At 32.9% G+C, this 18066-nt stretch overlaps 5 protein-coding genes and 1 long non-coding RNA gene across 11 annotated transcripts in view; 2 read left to right on the forward strand and 4 right to left on the reverse strand.

The window, feature by feature from the left end:
* nmo (serine/threonine-protein kinase nemo) overlaps positions 1–1858 on the reverse strand; it is a 222173-nt gene extending 220315 nt beyond the window's left edge. Inside the window, exon 1 of one of the 2 annotated variants that reach the window (XR_011173250.1) lies at positions 118–1858. Coding sequence is in view for 1 of the 2 variants with exons in the window: in XM_069114000.1 (XP_068970101.1) it covers positions 118–377 (260 nt within the window). In the remaining variant the exon portion in view is untranslated. The remainder of the gene's footprint in view (positions 1–117) is intronic. The other variant, XM_069114000.1, reaches the window with a different exon arrangement.
* A 375-nt stretch (positions 1859–2233) lies between these two features.
* Positions 2234–9217, reverse strand: LOC138180282 (ubiquitin-protein ligase E3B). Of its 4 annotated transcripts, none has more exons than XM_069113996.1 (16): positions 8754–9217; positions 8306–8455; positions 7877–8204; positions 7599–7787; positions 7334–7525; positions 7069–7258; positions 6752–6991; positions 6497–6668; positions 6299–6417; positions 6074–6176; positions 5784–5999; positions 5422–5722; positions 4948–5340; positions 4701–4865; positions 4515–4626; positions 2234–4435 (listed from the first exon to the last, which is right to left on the reverse strand). In XM_069113996.1, exons 1-16 carry the CDS (start codon positions 8900–8902, stop codon positions 4263–4265), a joined length of 3192 nt encoding a protein of 1063 aa, XP_068970097.1. In that variant the 5' UTR covers positions 8903–9217; the 3' UTR covers positions 2234–4262. The 4 variants fall into 4 exon arrangements, with proteins under 4 accessions (XP_068970097.1, XP_068970099.1, XP_068970095.1 ...); XM_069113998.1 differs by having other exon boundaries at positions 5784–5982; positions 6057–6176; XM_069113994.1 differs by having other exon boundaries at positions 6074–6185.
* Positions 9218–9291: 74 nt separating this feature from the next.
* LOC138180285 (uncharacterized) lies at positions 9292–11294 on the forward strand. The gene is made up of 2 exons (XR_011173251.1): positions 9292–9444; positions 9527–11294. It is a non-coding gene; the product is annotated as an uncharacterized LOC138180285 (long non-coding RNA).
* Prp19 (pre-mRNA processing factor 19) lies at positions 9595–12202 on the reverse strand. The gene is made up of 8 exons (XM_069113999.1): positions 12136–12202; positions 11778–11927; positions 11423–11700; positions 11152–11346; positions 10922–11077; positions 10619–10849; positions 10192–10532; positions 9595–10105 (listed from the first exon to the last, which is right to left on the reverse strand). The coding sequence occupies exons 1-8, from the start codon at positions 12152–12154 to the stop codon at positions 9961–9963; spliced, it is 1515 nt and encodes a 504-aa protein (XP_068970100.1). The 5' UTR covers positions 12155–12202; the 3' UTR covers positions 9595–9960.
* A 767-nt stretch (positions 12203–12969) lies between these two features.
* LOC138179773 (selenoprotein M-like) lies at positions 12970–14389 on the forward strand. The gene is made up of 4 exons (XM_069112910.1): positions 12970–13231; positions 13336–13406; positions 13793–13862; positions 13922–14389. The coding sequence occupies exons 1-4, from the start codon at positions 13133–13135 to the stop codon at positions 14021–14023; spliced, it is 342 nt and encodes a 113-aa protein (XP_068969011.1). The 5' UTR covers positions 12970–13132; the 3' UTR covers positions 14024–14389.
* A 725-nt stretch (positions 14390–15114) lies between these two features.
* LOC138179772 (E3 ubiquitin-protein ligase RNF185) lies at positions 15115–17913 on the reverse strand. Of its 2 annotated transcripts, none has more exons than XM_069112907.1 (5): positions 17579–17913; positions 16731–16890; positions 16487–16618; positions 16231–16400; positions 15115–16149 (listed from the first exon to the last, which is right to left on the reverse strand). In XM_069112907.1, exons 2-5 carry the CDS (start codon positions 16877–16879, stop codon positions 16052–16054), a joined length of 549 nt encoding a protein of 182 aa, XP_068969008.1. In that variant the 5' UTR covers positions 16880–16890; positions 17579–17913; the 3' UTR covers positions 15115–16051. The 2 variants fall into 2 exon arrangements, with proteins under 2 accessions (XP_068969008.1, XP_068969010.1); XM_069112909.1 differs by lacking the exon at positions 17579–17913 and adding an exon at positions 17089–17536.
* Positions 17914–18066: the final 153 nt, after the last annotated feature.

An 18066-nucleotide genomic window follows, 5' to 3' on the forward strand; every position in this document is an offset into this window, starting at 1 on the left:
CGATCGTTTTTATACAACAACGTCCGGACGTCGCGAAAAAAACATGGAGATAAATAAAAGAAGCACGAGGTAAGAAAAAAAAGAAGAAGCAAATAGTTATAGATATAATTGACTTACCAGACAACGCCAAAGGCACCATATCCGATGGGTCTGTCGGGCTGAACGAGATCCTGGGCCGGCGGCGGTGGCGGAGGCGCAGGAGCGGCAGGGTGGTAGTAGGTGGGGGGTGCTTGGGCCGCTGCCGCGAGGACCGCTTGCCCCGGGTGGGCCCCCGTTGTCCCACCGCCACCTGTCGCCCCCGCCCCACCCCCCTGCATTAACGACATAGACACGCTCATGGACACCCGCGAGTGCCGACTGGGCCCAACTACTGCCATCAAAATTCTCCTCTCTCCCTAGGGGCCACCCTCCTCAACCCTTTCCCGATTCACCGCCACCGCCACCGCCAAGGCCCCTGCCGCTTCAGGGAAGCCGGGACACGCCTCTCCTGCTCGTCGATTCTTTTCCGACCGTTTCGATTTTTCCTGCTCACTCTGTTTCACCTGTTCAATCAAACACTTCTTTTTCTACTAGATATCTCGTTATCGTCCCAGTGACGGGGCACACACGTGACACTGACACAACTTGAAGTTCTTTTTCTCGTTTTCGTTTCACCACAATAGCGATGAGAACATTCAAAACGACTTTCTTTTGGCTTTCAACGATTGAACTGGATAAGATTCTTGCAAGATCACTGTTATCCAAAAAAGGATTGACTAATAGACACGCCGTATCAACTTAGAAGCCGATAGATCTCGATATAGCTCTCGATTCCATATTTCGAGAAGCACGCGAATATTCCCTGGATCGAGTGATTCGATCGTCGATCACGATAATGGAAATCGACGAGTTTCGATGAAAAATTGTAAATTGCGTTCTGATGGAATATTACGTAGCTCAGTTTCGAATGTCGCGCGCTCTCGAGGTACGGCGGGAAGGGCTGAAGCTTGAGGAGCACGAGAGGCAAAGGGGACTCGTGACACCACGCTCGACGCTGCGGCTGTAGTCGCGTCCTTTTATCGCGACTTATGGCAAAAACGATATATGCGAAGGGTAACCTTCGGAGTAGAGGCGGTGTCCTCGTGTAAGTATTCCTTAGCACTGTCGATAGTAAACGGGGCGTTGCGTGTTCGGACGTTTCTACTTGGTACTGTCGAGAAAGGAAGAACAACACTTTCGTAGTTCCCACCGAATCCTTTGACGCTCGATACGCTTTCTAAACCAGAAGAGCTATTGGATGCGTGAATGTCACCAATGCGGAATTATTAAAACTGAACGTGTGTCACGTTTTTTCGTTAAATTTACTCTCGCTACATCCACGGTAACGATGCTAGGTTATGTTTGACACACGCACGCAAGCCTGTTCTCCCTCTTCTCCGTCAGTTACGCTCAGCTGGCCTCATAACGTTACGATCGGAGGGACGGAGGTGGAAAGGGGGCGGTGCTTGTCCATAAGAAACACAGTAGCGCGAAACAGAGAAAGGAACGAGGGAACACTGAAAGGCTCGGTCGAGTCCTCGATGGCCACAGAGATTCCGGCTACGAGGGGCGGCCGAGTTTGTTCGGCGGTTTTCCGAATTTCACGAATAATTTCCTCACTGTCCGGGTCCTACGGCCGAGCCAGAAACACTGCCACTTCTCGTACAGATTAAGCACGCACACACAAACACGAAAACACGCGCGCGCGCACACACGAGCGAGAGAGGGAGAGAAAGAGAAAAGGAGTCTCTCGCGTAGCCGCGATAATGCGATCGTCGCGGTACGAACTAAACGCACGTCTTCTCGCAGCCAAAGCTTGTTGGCCACTAGTCGAAGGGGAAGGTAACTTACACTGTCGACAGCGCCAGCTGCTCACAAAGGAGGTCACGTGACCTGCGCACTAAGCCAACGCGCAACCGTCCCAGCGATCTTTGCATCCTTGTAAATACGACTGTAAAACCGCATCAAACTCTACATATATCCTTCGCTTATATGTTATATTATTTGTTCGTTTTATTAATAAATGTTATAAGAACGTTTATTATATAAAGCATCGAACGATTGTTTATTATTTGCCCAAATATAGCGATGAATGATTTAAAAATGAGCAGATTAATTTCATATACCGTGGCGCCTCGAATAGAGTCCTTTTTTTAAATTTTACACCGAGATATCAGGTATGATTGTTATAGGATAATATAATTGAAAGGCATGATGTAATTCAGTGTGTATATTTACAGTATCTTTGTGAATTATTATCGAATGTATTAAATTAACAAATTCACCGTTGTTCTCTCAACTGCGTCGCAATATGTATACACTTTTATAAAAAATGTTACAGAAGTACGAGTAACTCGAGCAAGCCATATTATACAAAGCGCGCTTTTTTGCTATTGATACGATTGTAAGGAAAACTCGTTTATATCGTGTTTGTATATTCTTTTTTTAGCGTAATGTCTAAAATAGAAAAATGATCTGCGTTAACAAGAACGGATATTGAATAAGAAGCCATCGATTTCATCTTACAATCGTAACAATTTTATTTCATATCTTACTCCATATTTGTATCGATATCCACACTTATCATATACATGTATCGCTCCAACGATGAGTATGTATTATATCCATAAAGGAAAGTATCATCTACTATTTTGTTCAATTGTACATATATTTGCAAGGCATGTATTCACAATTAACATCACAAGAGAAACTGGTTATCGATTCTGATGGAAAGTAACAAAAGCCAAAGTTATTATGTTCCGCGTTTTCTTGTTTCTATACGTAAACAAAATAATTCGTTAGCTAGTATTCACATTGTGGACGTTAGTAAACTAGTTGGTACACGATTTAATCTAATTTACTTGTAAACTTATCGTTCTATCTCTTTAAAAAATGTTCGCTCTTTATTACTCTTCTACAGCATAGGTACAATCGGTGAATACAGGCCTGAAAAACTTACATACGGTCGTATAGGAAAATATGAAAAGATTACATCTCGAATTATCTTCTTCACACTAAATAGGCTTCTATCTTTGGTCTGACCGAATTTCCACCGACAATATCGCGAGTCATTCGTCGAAGTTACGCGTAAACCACGAGAAAAATAAATTTCGCTGTAATATCGTATTCCTCGCTATATCGCGGATAACACAGTCCTGATGCTTCCTCGTTTTCCATTTTCTCACGTTCGTTCGGGCTCATCGAAGATCACGGACAAACTGCAGTTACAGGAAATTCAGCTCGAAATGCTCAAATAGGAGAACAAACATCACAACTTCGTTCGATCCGAACAAACCGATCTTAAACACTCGAACGGTTATGGATTTTTAACCCATGAGCGCCCGTGGACACAATATATACACGTATATATTTCCAAACAAGATTATATAAATCTTTTTATACATCGTGTCAAAAATTTGTACAAAATCTTGCGAAAATAGCTTTCCCCAAAATGGAGCCTTGACTTTCAAATAACTCGACAATTTTAGAAATTTACGTATCTTTCCTTTTCCTATCTTTTTTTTTTCTTCTTCTTTTTTCTCCTCTTTATTTATTCACCGGGCACCGATGGGCTCGGATTCAACACTCGCGTCATGCATTTTATCGATTTAATAGACTAACATTAATTCACGATACTATAAACTAACAAGCGCACAGTATTAGCAATATTAAGCTCATGAGGTACAGTGTGCTTTACACCATAAGTAATCTACCATTTGGCGAGAAGTTTTATAGAATGAAACTTCAAAACTTGAATATGTGCTGTGAAAAAAAGGTAAATTCAACACACAGTACGATTGTATACGAAATAAGACAGAAGACATAAATCTCATAAAAATTTCAGAAACAACAAGAAGGTAGTTTATTTTTTATTATAACTATAAATTAATCTCGTGTCAAATCGATCGATAGGAACGTTAGAAATTTCTTACTATAAAAAAAAGAAATAACAAAATGATAAGGAAAGCAAAAACTTTGTTTCTTTATATAGATAATATCTCATAAAATTTGTGCGAGTCTTCAATTTCGTTTCGATAAATTCATTTAAAAATTTTGTTTTACAAATAATATAAATGCGAGTTATGCTTTTCTTCGATCTAGAGTCTCTGACATAATTACTAGAAACACCTCGCCTGACAATTTGGTTCGCGGCGGTTAGGCACCACTCAATCACTTCGTAGAAATTTTCGTTAGGTAATTTGAGCATATAGTATGCATTGGAATTACCTTAAACCAGGTGAAAATTATGAAAGTTCGAAGCCCGTATTACTAGTGACAGCGTAACGTAACTTCTCCCGTAAGGTACTTTTCTTTTGATAATTTGGTAATTTAAGAAGATTAAAGCAAGTAGACGATGTAGGTAGACGATTCTGCGGATCTTTTTTACGAATCGTAAAAAATCCTCTTATTACGCTACCTATTTTATAAAGAATGAATAAAATAAATAGAATAAATAGAAAGTATGAAAAATATATATGATGTTTATAGTTTCATACCGATTGTGTCACCGGTATCCTCGTCATCGCCAACTTCAACGCAACGAATCGAAAATGGTGGTTCTAAGTGTGCGAAACCCAATAATGGTGATTTCGAACAACTTGTGACAAACTATGAAATGAATAGAGATATAGAAATAAATAAAACAAACATTACTTACAATTATCATATATCGCACGAAATACCTTCAAAAATAAGCCTCTTTCTTCCTCAGAAAAATCTTTTTCTAGAATATCCCATAGCCAGCACACCACACGATGACTATCGTGAAAACCACCATAATATTGTGTATGCCTTCGTAAATCTCGTAGATCTAGTGGAACATTATCACCCGAAATTAATCTCTGTAACTAAAAATAAAGATATTTAAAAAAAATACTTCTTCAAAAAACTAATTAGTTCTTTTTTTCTTTGTAAGAAAGTTTATCTTACTTCTGGAGTGGAAAACAATGCCAACCATTCCGGATTGATTATAGAACGGAACCCTTTGATAAAAGCCGCTGTTTGATCTTTTATTTGCATGTGCATTCTAAAATGGGCCATTAAGTGTATATAATTGATTTTATTTTCATTAGTGACCGGCACTGCTCGTCCTCCGGGAACCAATTCGTGCGTAACTAATTTGCCTAAAACGTCTTCATCAAGAGAGAAAGTTAATTCTAACTGTCTAACATCACCTTTATAATGTTTCACAAGAGTAAGACTCCGATATAAGTCTCGATCTAAAGAAGCCAATTCGTCCAGCCAACTGTACAATGCTCCTCCTGTTTGCCCAGAAAATTGGGAAACGAAGAAAGATGCAAAAGGTACGTCTACTACAATGCCCTATAAAAGGTATTCTTTACAGAACATGATTAATTGACATTATACAGTCTTGTAATTATATTTTTCTTTTTTTTTATTTACCTCGTACACCGCTTTACCCAGCATACGACCAACAAATTCAAAGAGTTGCAAATGATTATCTTGCATAGATGATGTTGGAGATGGATAAAGTCGATTTTCACTAGTGACTTTAAATAAATTTAAAGATGGGTCAAAAACTTTTTTTATTGTCTCCTCTAAAAATTCCTTAAAGACTCCATCTTGATCAATACCAGCTTCAGCTAAACCTTGCTCGTTTACAAAACGAACTCTAATTACGCCTTTAAGTGCTTGAGAGGGTAACATCGCCAATTGACGATATCCGTCCTCCACTATTCGAGTTCTACAAAATATTTATGTTACTCTTGGTATAATATATTTAATACGAGAATATCCACCACTACCTGTGAACAACAATAAGCGTTGTTGGGGTACTATTGCAAGCACTTTCGGTTAGACCTAAAACTGCTTTTTCGTTAGCAACATGCTTACGAAACAGCACAACACGCTCCGAATGAGGAATAACATGCGGCATTTTAGAAAGGAGAAGAGCGGCACCTCGCCTGCCTTTCTCCAGGTCTGCTAGAAAACCAGACACTCGAACTTCCTGTTGTAAAAACGTATTCATTTTGAAATCATATAATATAATTTAGTTAAAATAGATTAGTTTCAAATACTTAACTTTGCCAACCAGTGGCCTTCCGGGCAAAAGGTCCGTCTACAATCCCGGCGGTAAATTGCCATTAAAAGTGTGTGAAGAGAGGTGAAGAGGGGATTATTAGGAACTGATTTCACATCTGGAACATCTAAAACTTCAGTATATAGCTAAACCATTTATCTCTTATAATTATATATCATTAGAAGAAAACAATATGAAATACTTTATGAAAGAATATAATGTAAAGGCTATAATACACACCAAACAAATTATTAAGCACTGCCTTATACAGAAATTGGTTTAAAAAGTATGATATTGTTACAAAATCGCTAAGTTTGAACGGGTCTTGTTGTTCATACATTTCCATATCATCTAAAATTCTAATCAAACATATACATAAGTAGATTATTGATGCAGTCGTTTTTGTAGTTTATTTCCATATGTATAGCATAAACTTACGTAACATAATGTGTCATACAATCAGAAAATAATATCAACATTTGAAATTCAGGTGCTGTACATTTTGTATTAGCAGCTAAATGGTCCAAAAATGCTTTTAAACCACAATGTGGACCCAGTGTTCCCAAGAATAAATACATATGGTATAAAATTTTATCTTGATAACATAAACCTATTTTATAATAGATACATGTATAACTATCAACATATTATTCATTTTACATACATAATATTCAACATATTCTTAATACTTACCAGTCAATATTTCCATTTTCATTTGTGTAAGTGTATGTAAAGCAATTTGATAAAGGGAACAAATTAAAGCTATTCTAGTAGTTTCTGCACTTCCCAATTTCCTATAATTTTTAGTGTTATTATTCCTATTTGTACGTGCTTCCAAAAATGCTCTTCTGAAAATGTTGGTACCAACAGATGTACTCTGTTGTTCTACTGATGGGGGTATCTCTTTTTCAATAAGTTCTGTTAAAGGTTGGCCTATAAAAATTGTATTGTAATTTCTAATATTAACTCTAATGAATAACTGTTTATAGATACAAAAACCCTTTCATTACCAATCAACTGTGAAACTATTCTTCCTGTCCACAAACAGGCTAATTGTGATTTAACATATGGAATAGGTTCTTGTAAATATGTATCAACCTTTTGTGCAAGCCAACCAAGAATAGGATGCCAGTGAGTTAAATTACTTTGTTTTGCAACTACATATTGCTGACATGCCTCCAACATTTTTGTTACAACAAACTATAAAATTTATTTAAAAATGAAGTTTGTTTTCAGATCTACGTAAAGATTGTATATTATGCAATAAGTCTGTACCGTAAAAGATGGAAAGTACAATTCTTTTAATACTTCATCTCTTTCAATATTAGCCAACTGTATTAAATTAGCCAACAAACACAGTGCATAACTACCTTCCAGAGCATTAAATACTATTCGTAAATTTTGCTCCGAGTTCAATAATTCCAGGCTCCTTGCAAATAAATTGTTTGTAATAAATGATGTAATACACTAAAATTATATTATAAAGAATATTATATGCTGTGAAATATCATTTGGAATTCATATATTAATGATTACGCACTACTGATGATATACTATTCAGATGATAGACCAATGCAGGTACGCTAAAAATATTAATTAAAAACAATGAAACCAATTTATCTGACATCTGGGAGGAGATTAATGGTCTCAGTGCTAATGTAACTGCTGCTGAAAGTGCAATTGGTTTTAAAGCAATTTCCACTCTACCCAATCCTTTTACTAGAAATGCCTAAAACAAGATCAAATATCATAACAAAAACAAATACTTTGAAAAACAAACGCACTGGATAACAAAACTACTATTAATGGGATAATCACTTGCATAATGGGATAAAACCCATTGTTGACTAGGTGGCCCATTATGTTTGCACAAAGCTGATTCATACCAGCTTTGAGTTTTTCCATTCCTTCTACTTTCTGAATTGCCCATGTTCCTGGTGATGTAAAACTAACTAATGTATGTAATCTCAAATGGATGGATTTATGGTCAGACACTCTTTCTGGTTTAAGATTATCTAAACCAGTCAAACAATAAAATAATATTGTTTTCATCTGTGATATCCATGATATGTAGCGATCTTTGTTTAATACAAGTCCCACATAAGAAATTTCTGGAGACTCAGAATCTAGAGTCAACACTAAATATCTGAAATATTTACTCTTTTTAATTTTCTTATACGTTTTTTAAATTTTTTATCTTTCTTCCCTTATCTACATTCAACATAAATATCTTTTATGCATACATACCTACATAGCTTTTCTATTCTTTCTTGAACCTTTTCTTTCTTATATATGTACAAAAATTTAAAAATAATCTTATACACGTCCAAAGCAGGTTTTAACTTTATATTTGTTTCTGTGCCACCATCATTCAGAAAATTCGTATCAAACTCTTCCCTGAAAATCACATTTGTTGCTCTACTATTTTATATCTGGTTTCTTTTTATTTATAAATTAGCAAAATTACATTAACACAAATTTCCTATATTTTTGCGGCGAAGAAATATATGAGCATCCGATAAAGGAGTAACCAACGGAAGATTACCGAATGTAAATAAATACCGATAAGCGATTAAAAGACTATAGTTATATGTATAACAAAAATTGATTTAAACGCCAACTCCAAATATGAGTTGAAAAGTCATATAATTATCGTAAGCAGACATCGATATTTAGAAACGATTGAAAAACTCACAATATTCTTTTACGGGTCAACCATCCCCTAACATAAGCCTGAATTAAAATGACAGCAGCTTCTCTGTCTTTCTCATGGGCCCTTTCTTCCCTAGCGGCCTTCATTTGCTGAAGGAAGCTGTCTCTGGATGGTTCCTCAGCTTTAAACATTCTTGATTTACCCGGACCACCCGCTAAACACTAAATTATGCTAATGACAAAACATTGTCAGCTGGTCATCCGTGTGGTCACTCTAGTTGACACTGCGATTACAACCACCCACTAGAAAATCATCCTTTACAGCATTACACGTCACGTTGATTTCATTCGCGTTATAATCACTCTGACCGATCGGCAGCGATTGCCACTCGCAGTCGCCACACGTTTCTCACCATCACATAATCCGGGTATACATCTGAATGACAGACAACTACGACGGCCATTGTTATTAATTTGATTCGAGACTTAATATTGAGGACAAAGGATATTAGGTTAGGTTAAAAAGCACGTGACTAGTGGCGCCATAAGATCGTCCAAGTAAATTATCGAACTGTGTACGTGTGGACCGCTTCGTTTCGTAATACTTTCAACTTTTCAAAATAGAATCGCAGAATTATATAGAAAATGGCATTTTATTTCTTATACTCGAATAAATTGTATTTTATCACTTTAAACGATATCCTGAATAATGGATACAGATGATAAACGAAAATGTTTTACATTTTCTTCATAAAAATAATATTGATTTTATAATACTATGCTATTAATGATCACCGTTAAAAATGTTTGTCACAGCTGTGATATTTTGGAAACACTTAACAGTTTGAAAGAGAGACTTGGATAAATATACATCTCCTTTGGGCTTAGAAGGTCATTTCCTTTATTACCTATATGACCATGTGTTATATAAATTAGGCGTTTTCGAAGGATTTTAATTGGTACCAATTATCGGAACTTAAAACTTGAGACTCGTAAAAAATATGACTATCAAGGTAAGTGAAATAATTACCAAGGGGTCCACAAATCATTATTACAATCACATTTAGGGTCAGTTTCAATTATGAGACTTACAGCAATCATTTACAGTTCTAACTGTCCGTCAAATTGAGTGATTTTTCGAACATAGATAGCCATGATAAAAATTGTGTTAGCGATGATCAGTAATATATACTATAAACTCTAATTTTAATTCTTCTTAAATTATTTATAGTATTTTAGTCACTAAATGCTTAAGGTAAACCATAAAGTTTTAAAGTTCTGTCCATACTAGTCGACGCTATATACTGCGCATGTTTTCCAAAACGAACACCAGTTGCGGCTGCCGTATGGTCATTAAGCACTTTCAGTTCTTGCCACTGTTTACACAAGTACACTCTGAAAACAAGAATGGAAATATCAACATATAAGAAATTATTTCTGATATAATTGAACTTGTATATGTTACATGAGATAATTCTTACCTTACGTCTGTTCCAGCTACTGCCAAATACGTTCCACTTTGATCAAAGCAAATATCTTTAACTTCATACGATTCTTCTAATTGAAGGGTTTTAAAGTTCTTTAGTTTACGCAAATCCCAAAGTTTCACACAAGAATCCTCTGCAGCAGTAGCTAAATAATAACCATTTTCAGAGAAACTAATTGCCGTAATTGGACCTGAATGGCCTGGGAAATTAGCTACGTTTGATTGTTCCTTTAAATCCCAAATTTTCACTTGCGAATCCTGAGTCCCAGTACCAAAGATCAATCCATCAGGGTGAAACTGAGCCGTGGTTAATGGTTGGCTAGCTTGTCCAGCAACCTATACATATTAAAGTAATATATATATATATAATACATAAAGCAAAAGTTTAGATATAGTTGTAATTTTTCTTTTTGGAAGTATACCTTAGTCAATAATCTACCAGTACGTATATCAGAGAATGCCCAATGTTGATCCAATGATGAACTTAATAAATAATCGCCTGTTGGGTGTAAGGATAATCCAGTCACAGGGGCATCATGAGCTTTTAATAACAAAGTTGTTTGACTGGTTCCTACATTCCATACACGTATTGTAGTATCAGGTGATGCAGTCATTACAATATCTTCTTCTGGATGATAAATTACTCTAGTAACCTAAATATTATATGAAAATGTTAATCCTTTAAGGATTTTAGGAATAAAATTGAAAAAAGAAATAGTTTATACCTTTTTAGTGTGTCCCTTTAATATTGCAACAACTTGCTCTGTATCTTTGTTAAATACTGTGGCATTTTTATCAGCACCGCCTGTTAAGATTTTACTGGTATCTGCACTGTGAATGTCAAGTGCAAGTATACCAGGAACACTGGCTGAATGGAGACCCTTAAAAATAAATAAGTAACAATAATAACAATGTATGAAAAATTTCTTACATAAATGAAGGAACACAATATTACAGGATGTGACGCAAGTGTTTGAAATGCGCGAATACTATCTTGTGGAAGTAGATCTTCAGGAACCGAACGTCCACGACGTTTCCTTTCTTGAGTGAGTACCGTTGCTCTTTCTTGAAGTTTTTGTATCACATCTTCAGTAATACCAGCTTGTTCCATAGGTTGAGCAGCTGTACCTCCAGCTTCTACTGCAAGTGCCTGCAGGATCATGTAGTTTATCAGCAAACATTCTTGATATGATGTATAAATAAAATTAATATAATTTTGTTCATACAGGTTGTGGGATAGTAGTAGCCTGAACAATTCCAGCCTGAGGTTTCAACGTTGCCAAAGCTTCTCTGGCTGCTGTTACTTCTTTTGTCAATCTAGCAATTACACGGCATGCTGCATCATGTTGATATAAAGAATGAGATAGTTCCTGTCTAGCTGTTTGAAGTTGTTGCCTAAGCGTAAATGAATGTAACATAACAGCATCCCACTCATCTTGTAAAATTTTCAATATAGCTGGAATTGATGTTGCACTTGGTGGTTTAGGTTTAACTATTGCAGTTGCTGCAAAATAACAAGAATATTATTGATAACTGGATGTGATATTCAAAGACAAATATATAAAAAAACAAGAAATATACTTTTGATATCTATAAGTTGATCTACAGTTAATTCCTTTCCAGTTATGGGATCCACTCCATTTTCAGCTAGATATTTTTCAATTAAACGTTTCTCAAATATGGAACCAGATACTGGCGATACGACCGGGTGTTCCGGGACTTCGTTGGAAACTACACACAAAATTACATATTTATTTATCAGTAATAATGAAAAATATTCTAGGTTATGTCCAACTCTGCCGGTATAAATCATAAACTTTGTTGCAAAAATGACCAATTCATTTCCATTATTATTATTATATAATATCAAAAACATGAAATTAATATAAATTTTTTTATTACCGATTAAAAATAATTATATAAAGAAGAAAAAACTTACTCGCACAAGAGAGCGCCATTTTCACACACGCGAGATGTACTTACTGTGCATGACGCTTAAGTTGCAATTTACTATATTATACTACTAACAGTAGTGGGGATATTTCTCCTTCTATACTAAAGCTACTGCTTCTATATAAATTGAAATACATTATTTGTGTTTTAGCGTATTTTATACAATTATAATACTCAATAAAATATTTATAGTAGTATTAAAGATATATTAATTCAATATATAAAAATAATCAAATTAAAATTATCTACAATATAAATTTTATATAAAAAATTTCATTAATTCAATTCCAATCTATTAAATTTTTTAAAATTAAATGCTTTAATCAATATTTTAATATAAAAATAATTTTTCATTAAAATTTTAAAATAAATCCCCTATACAATCTTATTATTATTATTAATTTAAAAATTGATTAATATTCATTTATTATAAATTAACTATTTTGTATTCAATAAAATATTTATAATAATATTAAAAATAATTCAATATATAAAAATAATTAAATTAAAATTATTTATAATATAAATTTTATATTAAAAATTTTATTAAAACAATTAATTAAATTTTTTAAAATTAAATATTTTAATCGTCAATATTTAAATATAAAAATAATATAGAAGAATAATAATATAGATAATAATATAGAAACAAATTTTTATATGCATGTGTCTGTAATAATATGTGTCTGAGTATAAAATATAAAGTAAAATAATTTTGATAAAAAGGAAATTTTAATAAACAGAATTCTCTTAAGTAATTATATTTTTTTCGAATAAACGTTATTTGCATAGGGATTAAACGACACTAAAAATCTTTGAGAATTTTTGGATGTATGTTGGAAAGGAAATGTTTAGATACTTCAGTACATAGAGCTCATACTTAATAATCTCGAAGATGAGTAACGTTATCTTAATATAAACACTCTCTGATATAAGCCCTCAACTCTAGGCTTCAGTAAGACTTCTGGTTTAGTGAGGTAAACATGGCTCCTATGGTAGCTGCAAATTTATTCCTTGCTGTCGCTTTTGCAGCTACTAATATTAATTCAACAAACATTTATTACGCATCTGCAAGAGTTGAGGTATTAAATATATTTATTTTCATTAGCACAAACCTTATTACAACAACATGCCAACATGTTTAAATCAAATTAGGACAGTTCAAAAAACCAAAGATTTTTTCCAGAGTTGCAGTGGTTGTCGTCTAAGCCGGCTCCCAGATGTTAAACAATTTATCTTTGAAGATTTACCTAACTAGTATCCTTTAAAATTTATCCGTTAAAAATTATTAAACTATCATATATACATTCATATATTACAAAAATATGATAAAAATCGTTTCAGTTAAAGAATCAACTTTTTGATTTTATTTCTTCAGAAGTATCTCATTTATGATCAAAAACGGATAATTAATATTACACAAGAATTTTGAACGTGGAATACTTAATTTCTTCAAGTCTTCATTTTTTTATCATATTTAAACTTTTACTATTGTTTTATATACATTATAATATAATGTTTACATGTGTGTGAAAGATAACTATCTTATAATATTAAAAAAATCTTTATTTAATTCTTCCTAATTACAATTTCTTTTGTGAAGAATAAGAGTTAATTGTATAAATCCTTATAGCTTTTCCTAGTAATGACGTTGAATTTAAACATATTCCAGGTGCAGTTCCAGAACTGCTTCTCTTTAATGATAATGGAGAGGTACAATGAATTTAATACACAAGTATTATGTAAGATAATTGAACGTTTTCACTTTTCAGGAAATAGAGAGATTACCTTTGTCAAGTTTGACACGGGAAGAATGCAATAATCTCTTAATTTCTAAAGGCTTTACAAAAAAGGCATCAAAAGATGAGATATAAAAATAAATGAAGTGTGTATAAATAAATATGTGTAAATTTAAAAAATCATTTTACAATATCTGTTACAAAATGACTTATTCTGATAATCATGTCTATGAATATAATCATGACCATTTTGTTGATTGTAGTATGTTTTATGTTTATTTATAAATAGAAACAGGTACTTACTACCTTTCTAAATTAAATTGAATTTTAATAAATACTAATTACCATAAAGAGATAGTAGATATAATTCAGGTCCAAAGTTGGTATATGTAAAGTATTAAAAAGGGAGCATTATATATATGTACATGTATATATATATTGCACTCTAATAAATAGTTCATAGTTGAAAAATAATTAGAGCACAAAATAGTAAACAATATAGGGACCTTTTGATGCACAAGTTACTGTCTTTGAGTACCTCATTTTCACATAGATGAGGGAGTATTATATTATCTCCCTGTGGAGCTGCAATCTGTGATATAACTACTAGATCCATAATGTGACAAAATTGATCATTATGGGATGCTTGGGCTTCTTTACTCAAAAGTTTTAGTTGTCTGGCTTGGACAAATAAAAATATTTTATGAACAAAATTAATAAACTCGTAATAAATAAGGATGGATATAACTAATGTGCTATAGTGCATTAAAAGAAACTAGAATTTAATGACGATTTTAAATTAATTATTTATTTCACTACAAATAAAAATAATTTTATTTGTGACAGCTTCTGATACAACTGAAACTTCTGTAGTAGGGTATCCTGTGCATATTTATTTTAGTCATATTCTGCACAATATTGTTTCTTTTTTACTGCAACATTGAGTTATTTATGTAAGACACAGAAGACAAACAAAAAGCTGGAGATAAAAAAATTTGCACAAAGTGAAAGACAAAGATATAATATTATAACAAAATTATCTAACATACATTCAATAACTTATATAGAATAATTTACGATTTTAATTTGTGTCATGTATCTACCTATGTTCGAAATATTACAGTGCACTGCAATTAAATTGTGTTACTAAATATGTATACTTACTATTATCTCTAATAAAACCTATAGCTACAGAAGTTTAAAGGATTTCATTAAAAGAACGTTAGTTACATTCTTTCACCTCTAATTTATTTTAGCAATAATATATTAAACAAACATGTAAGACAGTTTACAATATTAGATTTTTAAAAAATTACGAATTATATTTAACGAATGACAACGATATTAAATTAAATTAAAAACGCTACACTTTCAAGTCCATCAACTTTCCAGTGTTAATATTACTGTATATGGAATGTTGATATCCATTCAGTATAATAATTTGTCACTCATTGAATAAGAATACAAAAAAACTTGGCTTCATTGACTATATGATCATAATTTTCCGGTTTTGTAATTGTCTTCCCTTCTATTTCCATAACCACAATACAAATAAAAGCAGAAAAATAAATAAGCTAGATTTATAAACTACTAGTATACATACTTTCATTGATAATAATGATATATTACAGTATTATATATTATATAGCGATATATTTATTTTTATTCTGTTTAATTTGCGTTTGTTAATAATCTGTTTAAAAAACTATAGATTATATATACACTATTTATATTAATAATTAGTAAAAACCGTATAGGTCCACGTTGATATAATAAATGTAATCACTAGGTTTTTGTCTTAAACCAATTGTAAATGTTTTGCATAGAGTAGATATATCTTACGTATCTAAAAGTGATATATACATAAATATCATAAGAGTAGGTTTCAGAAATCCTAAAAACAAGAAAACTATCTGCTTGAATATACTTATTTATGTACAAATAAAATACATGTGTATATATGTGTATACGTACAAATAAAAGTGTTATTATAGCTCTGACAAAATCCGTTTGTTTATTCAAGCAGGTATAGTTACTGTAGTGAGTAACAAACGATTACACAAACGAGGAAAGATCGATGTATTAATAAAAATGTAATGAATCAATTCAGCAAGTGGTGTAGGATTACAAGATACGGAGCAAGTAATATGGTTTAACAAAATGTTACGCCATCAAGAGCCAACAAACAAATATCAAAGCCACCCATAGAAATACTTTCGAAAGGAATTGTTCTTCTTCATACTGCGGTGTTCCTCTAGCAGCTATGTAAAAATACATATTTTAATTCAATCTTATTAGACAGTAATCATACACATAAAGTTAGTTTGTGAAGAACATTTTACCTGCGGTTGGTCGTGTTTCTCCAAAATTAAATGTAGATGTGAAAAATGCAAATGGAAATGTTCCGATACCAAATGACATGTAAGAACCTTCTCCAAACCCAAAACTAGAAAATCCAATATTATTTTCAGGTTCTGTTCTTTGCCCAGCAGGGCGTGGTGGAACATTATTCCTAAAACAATAAAATATAACATTAAATATGTCGAATTGATGTCAAATTGATTATATATAATTATAAGAAACAAAAATATAATATACCTTGGATCTTCTTGTTTTGTATCTCCGCGTCCATATAATGGAATGACTTTATCTTTGCTGATCGCAGCTTTACAGACAGGACACATTTGTCTTGTTGGACGTGTCTCTAACCATTGATGCAGACAAGGCCAACTAAACATACAAATAAGTACATATATAAATGTATGATATGATATCTGTTATTACAAAGATATTGAAACATAAAAGATACTATAAACGTGTAATATATTGACAATATCCTTACCAAAATAAATGACCACACATGCTGATAACAGCATTTTTTGCAGTATCAAGACATATATTGCATTCAAAAGTTCGATTATCCTTTTCTTTTTCGTCTGTAGTAGAATCCCATGGTTTGGATGGCCCTGCTTGTTCTCTTGTGGCACTCATATCGAAGAACTCTTAATGGAAATATAATTGATCTTAACAAGAGCTTACAAGATATCAAAATTCACAAGGTTGTTTATTTAAAATGTAAAAATGCTTCCACATATAACTTAACAAGTAAAAATTAAAAATTGTATAACATTAATTTGTATTGATATACAACAATATGAAGGAAAACAAGATTTGAACAATGTATGTATATTTCTTATCACCTGACACTGACGACACTATCGCATGGAAAGAAAAACAATTTTACGAAATCACTGACATTTTGTATAAACGTAAATGTCAAAAAACTATTTTAAGAAATCAACGACATTCTTTTAAAACGTAAAATGTTAAAGGTTATGCAGTTCGTATAAATATGAAATTTCCATTTATAGTTATTTTAACATCGTATTTTTCTGAATTCACTGGTACTGTCTGACGTATTATGTATCCGTATAATCGGAAGTCATATGTCATATGTCCACGATAGAAACGCAAAAGTCAAGATACAAGAAAAATTAATTGTGTTTAGTATATTCCCTACAGAAAGCAATAAGCTGTCACATATGAAATGATACTTGTTGAAAATATTATTTGAATATTGAACAGCGATTAACGTTCACTAGGTGGTGTTTGGCAACCAGAGATCGAAAGCCTGATCAAAATACTAATGGAGTTGTATCTGCCATTGCTGACACAATTCATGTCACTTACTTTAGCCTTTTTACTGCGGAGCCTCCGTCAGCGATATATTCTTCTGCAAACTTAACTCTGCTTCCAAAATGATCTGATATATCACGTTCACCGTAACCGCAATTGCGCAAGTCCTATCAAATGATTTTCATGATTTTTCACGAAGCGGATGTTCGAAACTACACGTAAGAGATTTGTCAGCAATGCGTTTGTATTTATTTATGGTAATGTTATCACTGACAATTGCTTGTACGAACGGCTTGCGTTTTATTATTTCCAACTGTAACTTCGACTACCGTTACAATTATTCTGCCGTAATCTTAATATGGTTATTTAAATCCACCACTTGATTAACGCCGTAACACAATCCCAAAATTTCTTTTTATCGACTGTACATGTGATACGATTCGATCAGCTTCTGAGATACACTAAGAGAGCGCGCGATAGATGCAATTTAAATGAAAAATATTACTACATAAATATATAATAATAAAAAACAATGTGTATTT

The sequence above is a fragment of the Bombus flavifrons genome, chromosome 5 (genome assembly GCF_040668555.2).
Source record: "Bombus flavifrons isolate JBK064 chromosome 5, iyBomFlav1_principal, whole genome shotgun sequence".
NCBI classification, from domain to species: Eukaryota; Metazoa; Arthropoda; class Insecta; order Hymenoptera; family Apidae; genus Bombus; species Bombus flavifrons.

What these genes read in the sequence shown, in the direction of transcription:
- LOC138180282 (XM_069113994.1), bottom strand. Translation starts at nt 8,902, where the DNA reads ATGTTTAAAGCTGAGGAACCATCCAGAGACAGCTTCCTTCAGCAAATG. An exon ending in GGTTTTATCCCATTATGCAA is followed by an intron (nt 7,788 to 7,876) that starts GTGATTATCCCA and finishes ATCTTGTTTTAG; the next exon opens with GCATTTCTAGTAAAAGGATT. An exon ending in ACCTTTTGCCCGGAAGGCCA is followed by an intron (nt 6,000 to 6,073) that starts CTGGTTGGCAAA and finishes CAAAATGAATAC; the next exon opens with GTTTTTACAACAGGAAGTTC.
- Prp19 (XM_069113999.1), bottom strand. An exon ending in TCAACTTATAGATATCAAAA is followed by an intron (nt 11,701 to 11,777) that starts GTATATTTCTTG and finishes GTTATTTTGCAG; the next exon opens with CAACTGCAATAGTTAAACCT. An exon ending in CTGGTAGATTATTGACTAAG is followed by an intron (nt 10,533 to 10,618) that starts GTATACTTCCAA and finishes TAATATGTATAG; the next exon opens with GTTGCTGGACAAGCTAGCCA.
- LOC138179773 (XM_069112910.1), top strand. Translation starts at nt 13,133, where the DNA reads ATGGCTCCTATGGTAGCTGCAAATTTATTCCTTGCTGTCGCTTTTGCA. An exon ending in ACGCATCTGCAAGAGTTGAG is followed by an intron (nt 13,232 to 13,335) that starts GTATTAAATATA and finishes GATTTTTTCCAG; the next exon opens with AGTTGCAGTGGTTGTCGTCT. An exon ending in TTTGAAGATTTACCTAACTA is followed by an intron (nt 13,407 to 13,792) that starts GTATCCTTTAAA and finishes AGCTTTTCCTAG; the next exon opens with TAATGACGTTGAATTTAAAC.
- LOC138179772 (XM_069112907.1), bottom strand. Translation starts at nt 16,879, where the DNA reads ATGAGTGCCACAAGAGAACAAGCAGGGCCATCCAAACCATGGGATTCT. An exon ending in ATGTGTGGTCATTTATTTTG is followed by an intron (nt 16,619 to 16,730) that starts GTAAGGATATTG and finishes TTGTATGTTTAG; the next exon opens with TTGGCCTTGTCTGCATCAAT. An exon ending in AGAAACACGACCAACCGCAG is followed by an intron (nt 16,150 to 16,230) that starts GTAAAATGTTCT and finishes ATTTTTACATAG; the next exon opens with CTGCTAGAGGAACACCGCAG.